Source organism: Crinia signifera, chromosome 1, assembly GCF_055691185.1.
Source record: "Crinia signifera chromosome 1, ASM5569118v1, whole genome shotgun sequence".
In the NCBI taxonomy this organism is placed as follows: Eukaryota; Metazoa; Chordata; class Amphibia; order Anura; family Myobatrachidae; genus Crinia; species Crinia signifera.
This window is the reverse complement of record NC_139217.1, coordinates 295,902,439-295,921,341: the sequence shown is the minus strand read 5'-3', so window position 1 is coordinate 295,921,341 and position 18,903 is coordinate 295,902,439. Positions and strand designations below refer to the sequence as shown.

Sequence of the window (18,903 nt, the reverse complement as noted above, 5' to 3'; positions counted from 1 at the left end):
GGGAAGTGGATTTAGGTGCTTAGTCCCCTTATATATTTATTGTAATTGGGTGATGGTTAAGTAGGCACACATGTCAAGCACACCAGCTAAAAAACGTTCTATTTGAAAGTTCTGGTTTGGTTAGAATTTGCCCCTTTTGTTTTGGAGTACTTTTTGGTAATGATTAGTAATGAAAGTAAAATACATTGTTCTATGTTTGCCGAGTTTGGCCAATGGTGCATTTATTCATACGTGTTCTACTGTGTTTTTAATTTTTTTAATTTGCAGTTGAGCAAACTCAGCCGTGTTTTTTGTTTCTGAAATTACTGGCTGAAAATGCAATATTGTATGAACTCAAAGGATAGTAAATTTACCTCCAAGTGTTCTGAGACTTTTTTGTATGTACATTCCTGGTTCACATTCACATGAAGGGGTATATTTACTAAAGGTCAATTATCAACCTTTTTAAATCAATGCAAATCATTCTAAAGCAATAGGGGTGACATTCTATGCTATGCGCTAAATGCGCATGTTTTATTTGCGCACCACATCGCCGCAAATCGCACTTTTAGAAATCGCATTTTTCAGTCAAAATGCGCATATTTAATGTGATGCGCATTGGAGGCTGAAAAGTGCGAAGAGGGGCGATTTGCAGCGAAGTGGTGCGCTGTATTTAGTCCTGAAAATGTGCGATTTTCATGTCTGAAAATCGCACATTTGCAGGACAGCGCAAAGTGTAAAAAAAAAAAACGAGCGCGGGGTCCCCCGCCCGAGTATAACCACCCCCGGGCTCACTGAGCCGGTGCTGGTGACATAAATCAGGGTCCCCGACAAATAGGGGTCCCCTTGATTTCATGAAACCAGCACCAGACTCAAGGTCCTGCGCTGGTTCCCAAAATACGGGGGACAAAGTGACTAGGGGTCCCCCGTATTTTAAGAACCAGCACTGGACACAACCAGCCAGCAGGGTAATGCCACAGCCGGGGGAAACTTATTATATAAGCTCCCGCGGCCAAAACATTAATCCCCTGGCTGGTCAGCATGGGCAGGGGTCCTGGGGAAGTGGGGACCCCCCCAATGAAGGGGTCCCCCCCCTCCAGGACTTACCAGCCCATGCTGAGAGTCCGGGGCTGTCCCCGATGCCCCTGGGCGGTGGGCATCGGGCTGATGATTTGTGTAAAAAAAAAGAATTAAAACTATTGTTTTATACTGGCAAACTATGAGTCCCAGCAAGCCTACCCCGCATGCTGGGACTTGGGGAACCACAAGTCCCAGCATGCGGGGCATTAAAGGGCCCGCTGGCACTTGTAGTTCTGCAGTGCAAAAAATAGTGCACAAAATCACACTGACACACTGTGAAATAAAACTTTAATACACACAAAACACACACACACTGATACTTACCTACCTTGAGCCCGTAGGTCGGTCCCTGGATCCTGGGTCCGTCCTCCGGGGCTCCAGGGCAGAAGAGTCCGGTTCCGGGGCCTTGGTCCTGGTTCCGGGGCTGGTCCTGGGGTTCCGGGGCTCCTGGGCTGCAGAATCCGGGGTCCGGGATCCGAGGTAGTCCCCAGGGGTACCTAAGGAAGCAAATCCAACTTACCTGGACCCCGGCGGCGACCTCGGACTCCTCACCGGTGACTGCGCTGCTCCCATCTGGTACCCGGCTTGCAGGACTTTGACCGGCGCTGAGATGTTTCCTCCTCGGCGTCTCTGCACAGAATGATTTCTTGGCCAATCAGGGGCCGAGAAAGTCGGCTCCTGATTGCCCAGAAATCATTCTGAATACAGACGCCGAGGAAGTAACATCTCTGCGCATCTAGAGCAGAGATGTTTCCTCCTCGGCGTCTCTAGTTAGAATGATTTCTGGCCAATCAGGAGCCGACTTTCTCGGCTCCTGATTGGCCAAGAAATCATTCTGTGCAGAGACGCCGAGGAGGAAACATCTCAGCGCCGGTCAAAGTCCTGCAAGCCGGGTACCAGATGGGAGCAGCGCAGTCACCGGTGAGGAGTCCGAGGTCGCCGCCGGGGATCAGGTAAGTTGGATTTGCTTCCTTAGGTACCCCTGGGGACTACCTCGGATCCCGGACCCCGGATTCTGCAACCCAGAAGCCCCGGAACCCCAGGACCAGCCCCGGAACCAGGACCAAGGCCCCGGAACCGGACTCTTCTGCCCTGGAGCCCCGGAGGACGGACCCAGGATCCAGGGACCGACCTACGGGCTCAAGGTAGGTAAGTATCAGTGTGTGTGTGTTTTGTGTGTATTAAAGTTTTATTTCACAGTGTGTCAGTGTGATTTTGTGCACTATTTTTTGCACTGCAGAACTACAAGTGCCAGCGGGCCCTTTAATGCCCCGCATGCTGGGACTTGTGGTTCCCCAAGTCCCAGCATGCGGGGTAGGCTTGCTGGGACTCATAGTTCGCCAGTATAAAACAATAGTTTTAATTCTTTTTTTTTACACAAATCATCAGCCCGATGCCCACCGCCCAGGGGCATTGGGGACAGCCCCGGACTATCAGCATGGGCTGGTAAGTCCTGGAGGGGGGGGACCCCTTCATTGGGGGGGTCCCCACTTCCCCAGGACCCCTGCCCATGCTGACCAGCCAGGGGGTTAATGCTTTGGCCGCGGGAGCTTATATAATAAGTTTCCCCCGGCTGTGGCATTACCCTACTGGCTGGTTGTGTCCGGTGCTGGTTCTTAAAATACGGGGGACCCCTAGTCACTTTGTCCCCCGTATTTTGGGAACCAGCGCCGGACCTTGAGTCTGGTGCTGGTTTCATGAAATCAAGGGGACCCCTATTTGTCGGGGACCCTGATTTTACGTGTTTTTTTTTTAACCCTTTCTTTTATTTTTTACTGCAGAACCCTGCACAGAACATTGCGATCTGTGCAGAATTCTGGCTAATTCGCCTAACAGACCCTGGTCTGAAATTAGTGCGATAATTAGCCACCTAAAAAATGCGATGTGCAAATGCGCATAGCATTAAATAAGCGACTTGTATACTTTTGTATTGGAAAACATCTGGATGCGATAAAAATGCGAATTAATCGCGCATTTTTATTCAGCATACCTTAACGCACATAATATGCGATTTCAGTCCCTGAGCGCATCCCATTAAATAAACGATTTAATGGGAAAATGCGATATCGACATTTTGTGGTCTAATTACCGCAAAAAAACGATAATCGCATCCCATAGAATGTCACCCTACGTTTCAGGAGTTGAAACACGCATCAACTAACTTTTAAAAGTAATTATAAAAAATGTTAGCAAATGTGCTTTATGCCACCCATACATGGTGTTATGCGCACCGTGCATGTTTAACTAGATTGCCTCGTATCTAGTTCAAAACAAATCCGATGTGCTAAAGCAACATGAGTTTTAAACTTGATATGATGTAATCTAATTCAAAAAATACCTGCAGCACATACTTTTTGCACTGTACGATGTGATGTGCGCAGGAGCGCGCATAGCAGCGGCAGCCCAAAATGCACCATATATGGGCACCTTTAGACCCTGAAATACAATATTGATTTACGTTAATTTACAATTGATAAAAATTGACCCTTAGTAAATACAGTATATACCTTAGTAAGCAACTTCTATGCTACTAAGGCACTGTATTTAGTAAATAACCAGGGAAATAGTTGAAGAAAGCTAAGAAGCACAGGCTTTCAGAATACAGCTGCAACTTATCAAACCGTATGTCACACATTAACTGAAGTTTAACATTAAAGTATTGCAGGTTTTCAGATAAAGACATTATTATATATCTTCTTTCCTATCCACTGTGACTGATCTCAGTAATAAAAGTGGATGGAAAACCAGCAAATTCAGAAGATATGTATCAAAGGTCAAATTTGTTATAAATCTCCTATTTAACATGGTGATTTGCATTGAGACTAATCTACTAAATCCAAATAATGTTTATACATGTAAATCTCTACTTTTTAAGCTCCAAAATGAAATCACCATAATGTACATCTCACAATCTTGGAAAGCATTGCGCTCTGCATTATGAAGAGCAGACCAGTGGAAATTTCTTAGCAATTTGCACACTTTGTGTAACTCTTCAATATCACTAGTTTTAGACAAGGTAGATCTCCTAGTAAATGCAAAAGCCAATACATTTGTATTAAAAAGACCATAAAAATCCTTTCTTATTAAATGATTGGAAATTAGCTCTGCAAATGTAACAAATGATTACATACATTTCTATCATAATTAACATTTAAATGATATATTACTATCAGTTTACCATTCTGGCACTTGGACAACTACAAGTCCCAGAAATTGATAGTACTAACATAAAGAACCACGAATGCTGACTAGGCACTGAGTGAGCATAAACCCCTGATGGTTCCCCAGGTTACGCTGGAAGGTCAGCTGATATGCTGATAGGATGGGCACAAGGCCTATCAGAGCTGTGGGAGGAGTATAGACAGGGAAGAAAAGGATCATACTCACAGGAAGTCTTCCTCTGTCTGAAAAAGCGTGCTGCAGGATCAGGCAAGGCTGCTCTGCAGCAAGAAATTTCCGTTTGTCTTCAAGCGTTTTTCTTCCTTCTCTAATAACACTCTGTCTCTCCTTCTCTTCTCTTCATAGATCTGTTTCCCCCTTTTCTTTACCTGTCCCTCTCTGTCAGATATGGCCTACAGGCCGCGCAGAGCGATCCGCCCGCCCGCCCGTCTCGCGGACGCTGGGGCGGATTGGGAGGCGGCGGGGCCTAGTGGCGCGGTCCCTGGTGGTTCCAGTGGGGACCGGAGGGGATCGCGGCGCGGTCCTGCGGCTCCTGTGCCGCCCGCGCGTCAAGACGCAATGGTCGCGGCGCCGGCTGATGACGCGGCCGGGCGCCGGACCTCGCGTAGTGCGGGCAGAGGCCGCGGCGCACGCGGCAGCCAGGGGGGGTCGGGCAGGGGTAGCGCCCGTCCAGCGATCACTCGTGCGAGAGGGCTAGGCCCCTGCACGTCTGCCAGCTACGCCAGGCCTGGATCGCGGCCTTCCGCCCGATCCAGCGCCCGAGGCGCGGTGATACAGGCCGCGCAGCTGGAGTCCCGGCAGCCACCTGGCGCCCATAGGCGCAGACATACCCGCGCCAGAGGCACTGTGGCACAGGCCACGCAGGTCACCCCTATGCAAGCACAGGGCGGCCATAGGCGCAGTCAGGGTACCCGCACCAGAGGCGCTGTGTTACAGGCCACACAGGTCACCCCTCCGCAAGCACAGGGCGCCAATAGGCGCAGTCAGGGCTCTCGCCCCTCATCCATTCCCATCCTGGCATCTAGGTTACCACAGAGGGGTCTCCCATCGGGAGTAACCACCCCAACCCCCAGCAGGTCGGGTAGGGGCCGCGGGAGGGCCAGAGGTGGGGGCCAGGGGCCGGCTAGGGCCCAGTTAGTGCCACCACCCCCTTTGGAGACACCTAGGGGGACAAGGCCTCTAGGGATGAGGTCCTCACTGCATATAGCAAGGCGGCAGATCCTTAGAAGGGCCAGATTGCTTCCCCTGCGCAGTACTCAGGCCTCTACGCCTGCTGCACCAGTTACCATGGCAGCCCCCACACCACCTGCGGCCGCAGATGGGGGGGTACAGCAGTTCCTGTCCCTACTTTCAGACTTTATGAGGCAGTCACCTGCTCCCGGGGGGGTTGCCCCGTCCCACAGTCAGGACCCTTTGGCACCCTCAGGGATCCCTTCCCCGGCTCCGGCAGCTAGGGCCTCATCAGCGGCGATGGCAAGACTTACGGCCCCCCTCACCGCGAGGGATATCGTTGCTTCTGGAACCCCTCCAGTGGGTTTGGTGGTGGATACCCCACAGATGAGCCTTGTACCAGTGGAGGGTACTTCAGGTGGGTCAGCTCCCAAGCGCAAGCGGCGCAAGCATAGGGTGGCGCATACCTCCTCCTCCTCCGGCGGATCGGACTCAGGGTCGTCGGAGGGAGAGGGGGGCAGAAAATCGCGCAGGCGTCGCAAGCACAGGCGCAGAAGGAATTCTAGCTCCAGTGGCAGCTCGGGGTCCCCGTTGTTCCCTAGGGGACAAGTTGTCCAGTGCGAGAACACAGCAGTGCTCAGAGGGCTTAGGCGCAGCGTCCAGGAACGTATTAACGACGGTAAATACGTCAGCTTCTTCACCATGACGGCTCAGGCGGAGAAAGAATATCGCGCGGCGAAGAGGCGAGGGGGTATTGGGGAGGAGGCCTACTGCACCTATCACCGGTGGCAGGCGGGCATGTTCATGTTCGCGGCTTGTTACCTAGAAACAAGACCGCAGGAACACATGAACATGGTGCGTTACATGCACATGATTCATCAGATGTTCCTGTCAGAGGCCGACTCCTCATGGCGCTCATATGATGAGAATTTTCGCCGCAAGCAGTCAGGGCTGGCCATTATGGCATTAGGGTGCAAAGACGTGGAGATCTGGATGGGGCCAAAACCGGCGGCTGCTCCTGCAGTTGCTGCGGCGGCCACGCCAGCCTCCAGCCCCGCCCCTCGCAAGCAACAACAACCCTTTCGCGGTAGGGCGGGGGGGGCCCCCGCCGGGCGTTGCTTCGCATTCAACGGAGCTGGCTGCTCCCTGGGAGCCTCGTGCAAGTTTAAGCACGCATGCTCAAAATGCTGGGGCAATCACCCTTTTAGAGACTGCAGGAAGGGCAAGCAGGGAGGCACCTCCCAGGCTTCCACAGCCGGGGGCACACCTCAGTAAGGCCCCTTCTCCTGTACGGGTTGACCGCTTGGCCGGATGGCTGGGACGGTACCCGTGTAGGGAGGAGGCAAAATTCCTAGAGCAAGGCTTCCTCCTGGGCTTCCGTCTACCAATCCAGGGGGAGGTGGTAGCACGCCCCCCCCGAAATTTAAAATCCGCAATACAGATGCCCGGGATAGTGTTAGAAAAGGTAGACAAAGAGGTGAGCTTGGGGAGAATGGTGGGTCCTTTTCCATTCCCCCCTATAGAGAACCTGGTTCTCTCCCCGGTGGGGGTAGTCCCTAAAAAAGCTAGCGGCAAGTTTAGGCTTATCCAACACTTGTCCCACCCACCGGGCGGCTCTGTTAATGACGCCATCCCTGAACACTTGTGTCGCGTCCAATACCAGTCATTTGAGCAGGCACTTGATATGGTGCGCAGCCACGGACACGGGGCCCTGCTGGCCAAGGTGGACATTGAGTCAGCCTTTCGCCTTCTCCCTCTACATCCGGAGTCATTCCGGTTCATGGGTTTTCGCCTGCCCACGGGCTTTTACGTGGACAGGTGCTTACCGATGGGCTGCTCGATTTCCTGCGCCTGCGAGAGATTTAGCAGTTTCTTGCATTGGTGCGTAGAGGTGGGTTCAGGCGAAACTAGCGTGGCCCACTACTTGGATGACTTCCTATGTGTGGGCCCTGCCGATTCTCAGCGGTGCAAGCGTCTGCTGACTTACCTGCAGAATCTGTTCAGGGAATTTGGGGTCCCCATTGCGGAGGACAAGACGGAGGGCCCAGTGCAGCGCCTGTCCTTCTTGGGGATAGAAATAGACACAATAGCGGCCTGCTGCCGCCTCCCCCAGGACAAGCTTTCGCGGCTACGCGGAGCCATTAGCCTGGCTCTGGCCACGGGCAAACTTCAATTGCGCCAGCTTCAGTCTCTCCTGGGACTACTTCATTTTGCTTGCAGGGTTATACCCATGGGCAGAGTTTTTTGCAGAAAGTTGGAAAGGTCCATGTCAGGAGTCAGGCACGCACTCCACTTCGTACGTCTCTCTGCAGAGATAAAGAGGGATTTACGCACTTGGCTCTCCTTCCTGGAGCAGTTCAACGGTGTCCTGATTTGGCCTGCCAGCCCGCGCACCAATGCGCAGTTACAGTTGTATACTGACGCAGCAGGCGGGGTGGGTTTCGGAGCCTTCCTGCACGGGTCATGGTGCGCCGCGCCATGGCCCGTGGAATGGGTGGCGGAAGGACTTACAAAAAACTTACTGCTGTTGGAGCTGTTCCCCATTGTAGTGGCGCTGGAGCTATGGGCAGACAGGCTACGCGACTCCAGCATCATATTCTGGTGCGATAATTTGGGAGTGGTGCACTCTATTAACAGGCAGGGCTCAGCTTCCATGCCTGTGGTTCGCCTGCTTGCACGGTTGGTGCTGCGATGCCTGCTGTTCAACATACAGTTTGTGGCACAACATGTTCCCGGAGTAGAGAACTCTGTGGCAGATGCATTGTCCAGGGCCGATTGGGAGAAGATTCGGGCCCTGGCTCCCGATGCATCGATTGTTGGTGAATGCTGTCCCTCTTATATTTGGCAGATGATCAGGCCGGAATGGAGGGGCTAGCCATGCGGGCTATCGCACCACGGACGCTCCACTGCTATCAGGCTGGATGGCAGGAGTGGGAGCAGTTCAGACTGGCTGCTCCTCAAGCAGGTAAGACACCTGAGGAAGCCATGGTGGCTTTTGTTTGGAGTGCATACTCCAATGGTCGCTCTGTTGCCTCCGTGCGCAGAGTCTTGGCAGGGGTGTCTTTTTTTTCTCCGCATTACAGGGTAGGGCGGACCCGTCCCGATCATTCCTGGTGTCTAGGGCGCTGCGGGGTTGGCGGCGGGTTACACCTGCCCCCACGGACTGTAGGCGTCCCATTGATATGTCGTTACTTCCAGCATTGCTGGACGCTCTGGGGGACATCTGCTGGCCTCACTATGAGGTACTCTTGTTCCGCACGGCGTACGTGATGGCGTACCACGGGGCCTTCAGGATTGGGGAAATGGTGGCACCGTCAAAACGAGCGCCCTCGCCTCTGACTGTGGACGACCTGGTGGTCCAAGCTGACTCGGTGCTATGTCACCTGCGACGATCCAAGACGGACCAGGCTGGGAGGGGGCGGTGGCTGTCCTTGCTGCCGTGCACGGTGGAAAAGGCGTGCCCTGTGACGTTGGTCTCGGCCTTCGCCCAGGCGCGCCCGGACCTTCCGGGTGCATGGTTGATGCACGAGGATGGGTCACCGCTCACAAAATACCAGTTTTGTCACGTCTTGGGACGGGCGCTGGAGGCCACGGGTCTCGATCCTAGGGAATTTGGGTCTCATTCCTTTAGGATCGGGGCTGCTACCTCGGCGGCTGCGGAGGGCCGCTCCGACGCAGAGATTCAGGCTCTGGGTCGATGGCGCTCGGCAGCATTCCGGAGGTACATTCGGCCAGCTTTATCTGTCACTTTCAACCTTGGTCAACTGGACGCATAAGCGCTCGCCAACTTCCAGTGGGGGCCTTGAGGTGTGTTTTCACATCCGTCTGGGGGCACAATTCGGCTATAATTACAATCTGGCATGGCGTACTTGTTAGTTTACTCCAGACGGTGTGTTTTGTGCCTCAAGAGCTGGTCGGCCTCGGCTTCTTCTCATTCCTCTCTCTAACAAGCGTGGTGAATGCTTGGTATGCAAGATTGTCGACAGCCTTCTAACCTCTTTATAATATTTCAGGTCGACAGGACGTTAAGTCCATTTGGATGATTGGACATTCCTTTGTCTATTGGGCTTCCAGGGCAAACATTGCATCTGATGTACGCGTGTTTAGTCGAGCTGGGGAGGTTAGGTGGCTGGGTGAGAGAGGTATGCTGTGGAAAGGGCTGCAGGCTGGGCTGATTCGAGCCCTGAGAAATTTTGGGGTCCCAAAGGGTCATTATCTTCCACCTGGGTGGTAATGACTTAGGGCGAATGACTGCTCTCGAGCTGCGCTCAGTGATTGTGCGGGACCTCTATTTTATTTCTCTGTATTTGCCTGCATGTAGGTTGGTGTGGTCCTCCATTACATCTAGGATAGTGTGGAGAAATGCGGTATCCTGCCCCCGCCTGGAGCGTTCACGGAAGACGGTGAACGCTGCAGTTGAGAAGTATCTGCTGACCAATGGCGGGGGTGTTATTCGCCATGAAGCCATCAGCTTTCAGCGGAGTGCGCTGTATAGGAGCGATGGCGTTCATCTGAGCCCGGAGGGCGTGGCTCTGTTTTTAGGCGATGTTTTTAGTTGGTTAGATACACAGTGCTGAGCGTTTTCCTACTTGGTGGCGGTGCTGCGGCTTAGGGCCTAGCTTTGGCGGTAAAGAACGGTCATCCTTGTAAGATCTTGATGTGTGTGTGTAGATAGTGGGGTGTCGCTCTCTCCTGACATCGATGGTCATCGGCCATGCTCCCGCCCGGGGTGGTGGTCACCACTAGCAACGAGTGGATGACCGGGGAGAGCGATCACCAGCGATGGTGTGTATGGTAACATCTTTAACCCCACTTTCCTATAATGACCGTTCTTTGGTGCCGCCACCATTATATATATATAGTTAGTTTAATTGTCAAAATAAATTGACATTCATTTTGAAACGCCAGCACTTGTGTCTGTGTCTTTTTTATTATATAAGTTAGTGTTAAGGTTTAGGTTAAGTTTATGGTGAGATGGAAAGGTGTGGACCTGGGGATACCTGATGGGGCGTTTAAGAACCACGAATGCTGACTAGGCACTGAGTGAGCATAAACCCCTGATGGTTCCCCAGGTTACGCTGGAAGGTCAGCTGATATGCTGATAGGATGGGCACAAGGCCTATCAGAGCTGTGGGAGGAGTATAGACAGGGAAGAAAAGGATCATACTCACAGGAAGTCTTCCTCTGTCTGAAAAAGCCCCGCCCACCCTTCCCTATTTCTTTTCCTCTCCGGCGGCGGTAAAGAACGGTCATCCTTGTAAGATCTTGATGTGTGTGTGTAGATAGTGGGGTGTCGCTCTCTCCTGACATCGATGGTCATCGGCCATGCTCCCGCCCGGGGTGGTGGTCACCACTAGCAACGAGTGGATGACCGGGGAGAGCGATCACCAGCGATGGTGTGTATGGTAACATCTTTAACCCCACTTTCCTATAATGACCGTTCTTTGGTGCCGCCACCATTATATATATATAGTTAGTTTAATTGTCAAAATAAATTGACATTCATTTTGAAACGCCAGCACTTGTGTCTGTGTCTTTTTTATTATATAAGTTAGTGTTAAGGTTTAGGTTAAGTTTATGGTGAGATGGAAAGGTGTGGACCTGGGGATACCTGATGGGGCGTTTATGACCTATCAGCCAGGGTGCACTGCAATAGTTTAGCAATAGCACATTTTACATGGCTGCCAGTCATATGCCAGTCATATTGCTTTCAATGGGAAGCAAGGGTAGTACCTTCTAACACAAGATGCCAATTTGTAAGCCTTGCTTGTAATTTACAAATACCTCTCATTTATTTATACTGCTTTCAGACCGCAAATGCAAGGTCGCACCAGGACTTTTAAACGGTTCCGTCCCATTGCGAACCTGCATGTGCGGTCTATATGATTTCATGAGGGGGCACGGCGGAGTGTCGGCGCATCATCGGGGAGGAGGCAGCGCTTAGAGCTGGTGCCCCTTCTCTATAGTGTGAACGGGAAATGGGTCGACACTGCACAGCAATGAACCGGTAAGAACTCTGCTTTTTACCCGGTTCGGATTGCTGTGTTGCTATCGGTTACCTATAACCGGTAACCCCTTTCACATCGCACTAATTCCCAGGTCGAACTGGCAAGAAACCAGCTTGTACCTGGTAATTAGGTGCAATGTAAAAGGGGTTTTAGTTTAGGTATGCTTTTATTAATACTCGCACAAAAGATATAGTATTAAAGTGTCATTACAAATATAATAGATGCATTCTTTTTCCACACTGTAGGGAAATAACAAACTTGTTAAACATCAGTAATATGTAGCATGTAGTATATGCTTGATTTGCATGAAACCTATTTTAGAAATATTCATTATTCAACTGCAGAAGGGAGAAATATAGGCAGACAGCGGTAGCTCCTAGGAGAGTCCCTGTCACTGGACAGGGCCCAGAACTTGCAAAATGCTGCTGATAGGTGCTAGGACCAGTGCAAGTGCACATGCAACGTTTCAGCTACTCAGGTTTAAGCTTCCAACTTTTATGGACTTCGGCAGTTGCAGCCCCTAGAAGCTAGCTAAGGCTGATGATCAGATTCCTATAGCCAATGGTCTGGTCTGGTAGCCTAGAGGGAGTAAAGAGAGTAAATGCCACCCAATGGGACTGCCTATCCGTAGGTGAATGGCAGTTAGGACCTTCAATAGCAAGTCACTGGCAGTCACAGTGTAGCCAGTGTGTTCCCTGCAGTGGTAAATTTTACTGAACAGGCTGTAATCCTGCAGCCCATAGGTGAAATCTGCCACTGCTGCAAAGCATCACCCTCTCCCGACACGGTTAGCACTCACCGCTCAACAATCTGCGGACACACACGCGGACGGACACCAACTGAAAATGAATGCGCAGTCACCTGACCGTATAGGTATAAGTGCTAACCATCTACCCTTTACATTGTAAAACGGAAACATTGATATCTTTTGCGAACAGCATCCAAGTTTATATCTTTTCCTGCATATACGAATACGAATACCCCATGCTATCCAGATCAATCTTGAATTGAGATATATATATACACCCCCTGACGAAGACCGTAGTCCAAACGCGTTGGGTGTGGCTTGTTCGTGTGACGGAGTGACGTCCTTTCTTCCACTGGTGGTCCTGCTGATCCTGTTCGTCCGTGGCGAGACTCCGGCGTCTTGGTGTGTGATCCTTTGGTCTGCAGCTGGGCGGTGGTGTTTTGCACTATCGGAGAGGTCGACAGTGGCTATCTGTACTACCAGGCTGGCAAGCATATTATCTTAAACCTTAAATGTACGTGAGCTTTATGTGTGCAGTAAATGTATGTTGAATTTATGCTCATTGGTGCGTCTCTTCTTTGATTTCCTTATATATATATATATATATATATATATATATATATATATATATATATATATATATGTACATAGGAATCCGCACACAATTCAATGGTTCATCCCGGTAGTGCTCACTCCAAGGCACAAGTCCACAATATAGAATTTTGAAAAGAGGGCACTCACCAATTCGCAGATAAAATTTCTTATTTATTCAATTCATTACAATATTGAACCTCAAACAGTCGTCAACGTTTCGGTCCGCATTTCAGACCTTCTTCAAGACTGACAGTGTAACAGCAAGAGATCTTACTCCAACAGAGACCTAATTCACACTGGTCCCATGGTGAACCTATATACCCACCCAGACAGGAAGTGCCTTCCCACAGCCAATACAATTTCACTCAATTCTAATATGTTAATACATAGACCCAGGCTAGCTTTAAACTACAACCTGACATGTGGTATATCATTAGGTGTACAAGATTCTAAGAGATGCCATCTAAAACGCTGCATATTCTAAACACATAGCCCACACAAGTATTCTCAACTATCGCGGCGTGCGTTCGTGGAACGCACCGCTATCTTGTTTCTGCTTGCGGCATTCGATTAAATTATAGCTGTACCTCTAATTACTTTATCCAGCCCATCAAGCCGTAAAGCTGGTACATATAGTGTCTGCCCACAGTCCCCATAGTGGATGAAATCAGGCCGGGCCGCCGGACCGCCGGACCAATCATCTGTGTAAGCACATTCAGTGTTTCCATAGTGATGCGTCACCCGGATATGACGCATATATCCGGAACTCACTGAAGCACAGCGTTAGACGTTGCCCAGCAACCGTCTGTTATAGGGAAACCAAACAGATCCGTGTTGTTAATATATGCATAGGGCTCAAATATACAGCGCTGTACCGGCATCTCTACAGGCTAGTATCAAAGTATATATCATGTATTTGTTAACATTGCTCAAGCCATCTAAAACGATCTTGTTTTACATCAGTGGGTACTCGATTCACCATGGTCTCAGCTATATGAATGTATAAGACTAGTTCAATAAGGACAAACATTACACACATACATAACAGAACACGAAGAGTCAACCCATGGGTGTATTCACCCATAGATTGTTTTTATTGCTCAAGAGGGCAAAGAATTATTTTTGTCCTCCCTGCTCCACTGTATCTACAAAAAAAGGGGGGGGGGGAATAGGTATAGTGATCAAAAGCTGGAAATATTTAATAGTATAGTCCTGAACGTGCTGGAGCCAAAGTAGATAACGTCCACATAATTGCATACTGACATTTATCCAGAGGTGCAGTCCAATGTCAACAACTAGGACTATTTAATAGCATAGTCCTGAGCATGCTGGAGCCGATATAGATAACGTCCACAAAATTGTATAATATCCAAAGGTGCAGTCCAATGTCACAAGAATACACTATAGGGCATATGCTCATTGAGCCCCCTCGGTGAACACGTGTCCAACCTTTGTATCCATTTCAATTCTCTTTGCTTCAAGAGTTTCTCCCGATCGCCTCCACGTACTGGAGCGGGTACATGGTCAATAATCATGCTTTTAAGACTTGCAACCGAATGGCCCTTTAAAAAGAAATGGCGTGCCACAGGCTTATCGGAGCCTTGCTTCTTGAATGCCTCCCTTATCGAGCGCCTATGGTTAGCCATTCTTTCGCGAAAAGTTCTAGTTGTAAGGCCAACATAGTAAAAGCCACATGGGCATAGCAAGAAATAGATGATATACGTAGTCTGGCAAGAGACCCTGTGCTGTATTGGAATTCACTGGTTGGTGTGTGCACGACGTGCAGATCAATGTTGGTTGGATCGACATTCGCACACCCACACACCAACCAGAGAATTCCAATACAGCACAGGGTCTCTTGCCAGACTACGTATATCATCTATTTCTTGCTATGCCCATGTGGCTTTTACTATGTTGGCCTTACAACTAGAACTTTTCGCGAAAGAATGGCTAACCATAGGCGCTCGATAAGGGAGGCATTCGAGAAGCAAGGCTCCGATAAGCCTGTGGCACGCCATTTCTTTTTAAAGGGCCATTCGGTTGCAAGTCTTAAAAGCATGATTATTGACCATGTACCCGCTCCAGTACGTGGAGGCGATCGGGAGAAACTCTTGAAGCAAAGAGAATTGAAATGGATACAAAGGTTGGACACGAGTTCACCGAGGGGGCTCAATGAGCATATGCCCTATAGCAGGGGTCAGGAACCTTTTTGACTATGAGAGCCATGAAAGCAAAATATTCGGAAATTTATTTCAGTGAGAGCCATATAATATATTTTAAAAGTGAATTCAACTAAATGTCAATATAAAACGCCTCTGAATTTATTCTTTTAAAATTTAAAAGAATAAATTCAGAGGCGTTTTATACTGACATTAAAATTTAAATAATGTTGTTATAATACTCACCATTAATGCGACTTCTGGTGCTGCATGGATTTGCTGATGTCTTTGTAGTCTGGTTGGTACTTGGTGAGGTTAAGCTTCATGCAAGCGTTGAGACTTTCATCCGTTAAACGTGATCGTAGATTGGACTTGATGTTTTTAAGATGTGAGAATGACTGCTCACATGCATACGTAGATCCAAACATGGTCAACACAGCATTACTCACACGCTGCAGTGTGTGGTATGTGACAGGAAGCGCGTTCCAAGTTTTGAGAATCAGCTGGTCTTCGGTTTGAAGTTTTTTCATTTCTGTCCACATGTGCTTGCTCGCCAACTCCGCTTTCTGTCGTGTGATTCTTTCCAAATCTTCATTCAGTGACTTGAACTTGTTCACCCACATGTCTGAGGCCTTCAGGTCAGCCACTTCTGCTTCAAAATCTCTGATGGAGACACCAGCAATGTAACTCAGATCGGCTGTGTTTAGTGAACACTCGGTTGGATGGGTGATGAACTTAAAAAGACTAGCGTGCTCACGAAATTCTCCAAAGCGCGCTTTGAAGGACTGTAGGAGACTGGATGTGAAGCCAGCTAGCTGGTGGAGATCCAAGTTTTGATTGGGATCACTTGCTGTGCATGCATCTTTAAACTGGCTCAGTTTTTCAAAATGTAGTAAACGACCTGTTTCAAGATCCATAATGAAGAGCTCTAGCTTGTTTTCAAAAGCAAACACAGCTTGTTGAAGGGATAACACTGTATTTCCAATGCCTTGCATTTTCACGTTGAGCTGGTTCAGATGTTCAGTCATATCTACGAGATAGTAAAACTTGAGGAGCCACTCAGTATCGGCTAGCTCAGGATGCTCGATGCCTTTCATTTGAAGGAAAGTCTGGATTTCGTTCAGGCAAGCCGCAAAACGGCTAAGCACCTTCCCTCTTGACAACCAACGCACATTGCTGTGCAAAAGCAGACCAGGATAGTTATTTCCAACTTCATCCAGCAGTGTTTTAAACTGGCGATCATTTAAGGCTCGGGCAACAATAAAGTTGATCACACGAATGACCAGCGACATCACTTCGCCAAACTGCCCGTCACACATCTGTGCACAAAGTGCCTCCTGGTGTAGAATGCAATGGAAACTTAGGATGGGTCTATTTTCATGTTCACGAAGAAGCGCCACAAATCCTTTGTTTTTCCCCACCATACACGGAGCACCATCAGTACACACTGAGAGAAGTCTATCCATAGGTAGATTTTTTTCTTGAGCAAACTCCATGAAAGACTTGAATAAATCCTCACCTCTTGTGGACCCTTTTATTGCCAGAACAGCAAGACTTTCTTCGCGCAGTGTGTCACCAACAGCATATCTTGCAATCACGCTGAACTGCGACAAATGGCTCACATCTGTCGACTCATCCAAAGCCAGGGAAAAGAACGGCGCTGCATTTATGTCCTTCACTTGCGTTTCCTCCACTTTGTTTGCCATCATGATGGTACGATCATGAACAGTTCTTGCCGACAGAGGCATGTCTTGTATCCGTTTGATTATCTTGTTTTTGTTCGGAAGATCATCAAAAAGTTCATTGGCTACATCCAGCATGAACTTTTTAGCATACTCGCCATCTGTGAATGGTTTTCCGTTCCTCACTATTGCTAAAGATCCAGCAAAGCTAGCGGAATTATAGTCACCTTGCCGGGACCATACGCGGAGTTGCTGCTGGCTAGCTTGCACCCTGCTCAGTAGCTCTTGGCACGCTTTCTTTCTGCTGTCTCCCACAGGGTATTTTGATGCAAAGGTAGCATGGCGCGTGTCGAAGTGCCGCTTTATATTTGACCGTTTCATCGATGCAATTTTGTCATTGCAAATTAGACACACCGCAGAACCTGCTCTCTCCACAAAGGCAAATTCTTCGGTCCATTCGTCCTGAAATGTACGATAGTCGTCATCTTTTTTTCTTTTCGCCATCTTGTGGGCGGCCCTGTGAGCGGTGGTAGATTATAACTGCTGAGAGTGTAGGGGGGTGGTGCTGTGGATGGTTGCCCCTACCCAGGCTTTCTTCAACCGCAGGACCTGAAGAGAAAGGGGTCTCCTCTGATTGATTAAGCCAGGCCCAAAATCTTAAATAAGAGAGGGCATATCCCAGTGTAGGTTTGAGGTGAGGCTACTCGAGTCTCCTCCTGGGCATTAGCTGCTGCAGCTACCCCCTTAGGGAGTCTGTCTGTTGTCCCTATCTGACAGCAGCAAGGAGTCAGGAGGGGCTTGGATAAAGGGGTATACGGGAGCTCCAGTGAACTGGCTGCCTATCAGGGTCCCCGCAAGTCCCCTTCTCACCAGCACACATACAGGCCGCAGCGCGTCAGCCACGCCACAGCAAACAAACTCCGGGTCCCCGCCGGGTTCCCCCGCGTCTCTTGGGGCCACAAGGTGGAGGTGAGGGCACAGAGAGTGAGGCTGAGGAGAATCTTCCGGCGGTAGAACCGCCGGGCGGGAACACAGATGCCGCCGGGCTCCTCTCCTAATTGAGCTCCCGGCTTCCACCACCGGACCAGGCCACAACCTGCAAGCGCACCTTAAAGTGCACTCCGGCTCCGCGGCTCGGGTCGGTGGATTCAGGATGGTGGTAGGTGGCCTTGGGAGGTCGAGAAGGGTGGGTATCAGGGCAGGTTCAGGGCTGATTACCAGGGTCCTTACGGGAGCTCCTCTCAGCCGCGTCCGGTCCGAGCGCCAGCCACGCCACGCCTCCGCCCAATTAAAATAATGGGCGAGCCATATGAAGTCATCAAAAGAGCCACACCTGGCTCGCGAGCCAGTGGTTCCCGACCCCTGCCCTATAGTGTATTCTTGTGACATTGGACTGCACCTTTGGATAAATGTCATTATACAATTTTGTGGACGTTATCTATTTGGCTCCAGCATGCTCAGGACTATGCTATTAAATAGTCCTAGTTGTTGACATTGGACTGCACCTCTGGATAAATGTCAGTATGCAATTATGTGGACGTTATCTACTTTGGCTCCAGCACGTTCAGGACTATGCTATTAAATAGTTCCAGCTTTTGATCACTATACCTATTCTCCCCCCCCCCCTCTTTTTTTTGTAGATACAGTGGAGCAGGGAGGACAAAAATAATTCTTTGCCCTCTTGAGCAATAAAAACAATCTATGGGTGAATACACCCATGGGTTGACTCTTCGTGTTCTGTTATGTATGTGTTTAATGTTTGTCCTTATTGAACTAGTCTTATACATTCATATAGCTGAGACCATGGTGAATCGAGTACCCACTGATGTAAAACAAGATCGTTTTAGATGGCTTGAGCAATGTTAACAAATACATGATATATACTTTGATACTAGCCTGTAGAGATGCCGGTACAGCGCTGTATATTTGAGCCCTATGCATATATTAACAACACGGATTTGTTCGGTTTCCCTATAACAGATGGTTGCTGGGCAACGTCTAACGCTGTGCTTCAGTGAGTTCCGGATATACGCGTCATATCCGGGTGACGCGTCACTATGGAAACACTGAATGTGCTTACACGGATGATCGGTCCGGCGGCCCGGCCTGATTTCATCCACTATGGGGACTGTGGGCAGTCACTATATGTACCAGCCTTACGGCTTGATGGGCTGGATAAAGTAATTAGAGGTACAGCTATAATTTAATCAAATGCCGCAAGCGGAATCAAGATGACGGTGCTTTCCACGGAGTTGGAGCACACGCCGCGATAGTTGAGAATACTTGTGTGGGCTATGTGTTTA

General features: G+C 49.5%; 1 protein-coding gene across 1 annotated transcript; it reads right to left on the bottom strand.

Annotated features, from left to right (window-relative positions):
- Nucleotides 1–15,166: 15,166 nt before the first annotated feature.
- Nucleotides 15,167–17,104, bottom strand: LOC146075065 (protein FAM200C-like). Its single transcript, XM_083183919.1, has one exon. It carries the CDS (start codon nt 17,102–17,104, stop codon nt 15,167–15,169), a length of 1,938 nt encoding a protein of 645 aa, XP_083040045.1.
- Nucleotides 17,105–18,903: the final 1,799 nt, after the last annotated feature.

Coding starts and splice junctions, on each gene's coding strand:
- LOC146075065 (XM_083183919.1), bottom strand. CDS start 17,104: ATGGCGAAAAGAAAAAAAGATGACGACTATCGTACATTTCAGGACGAA.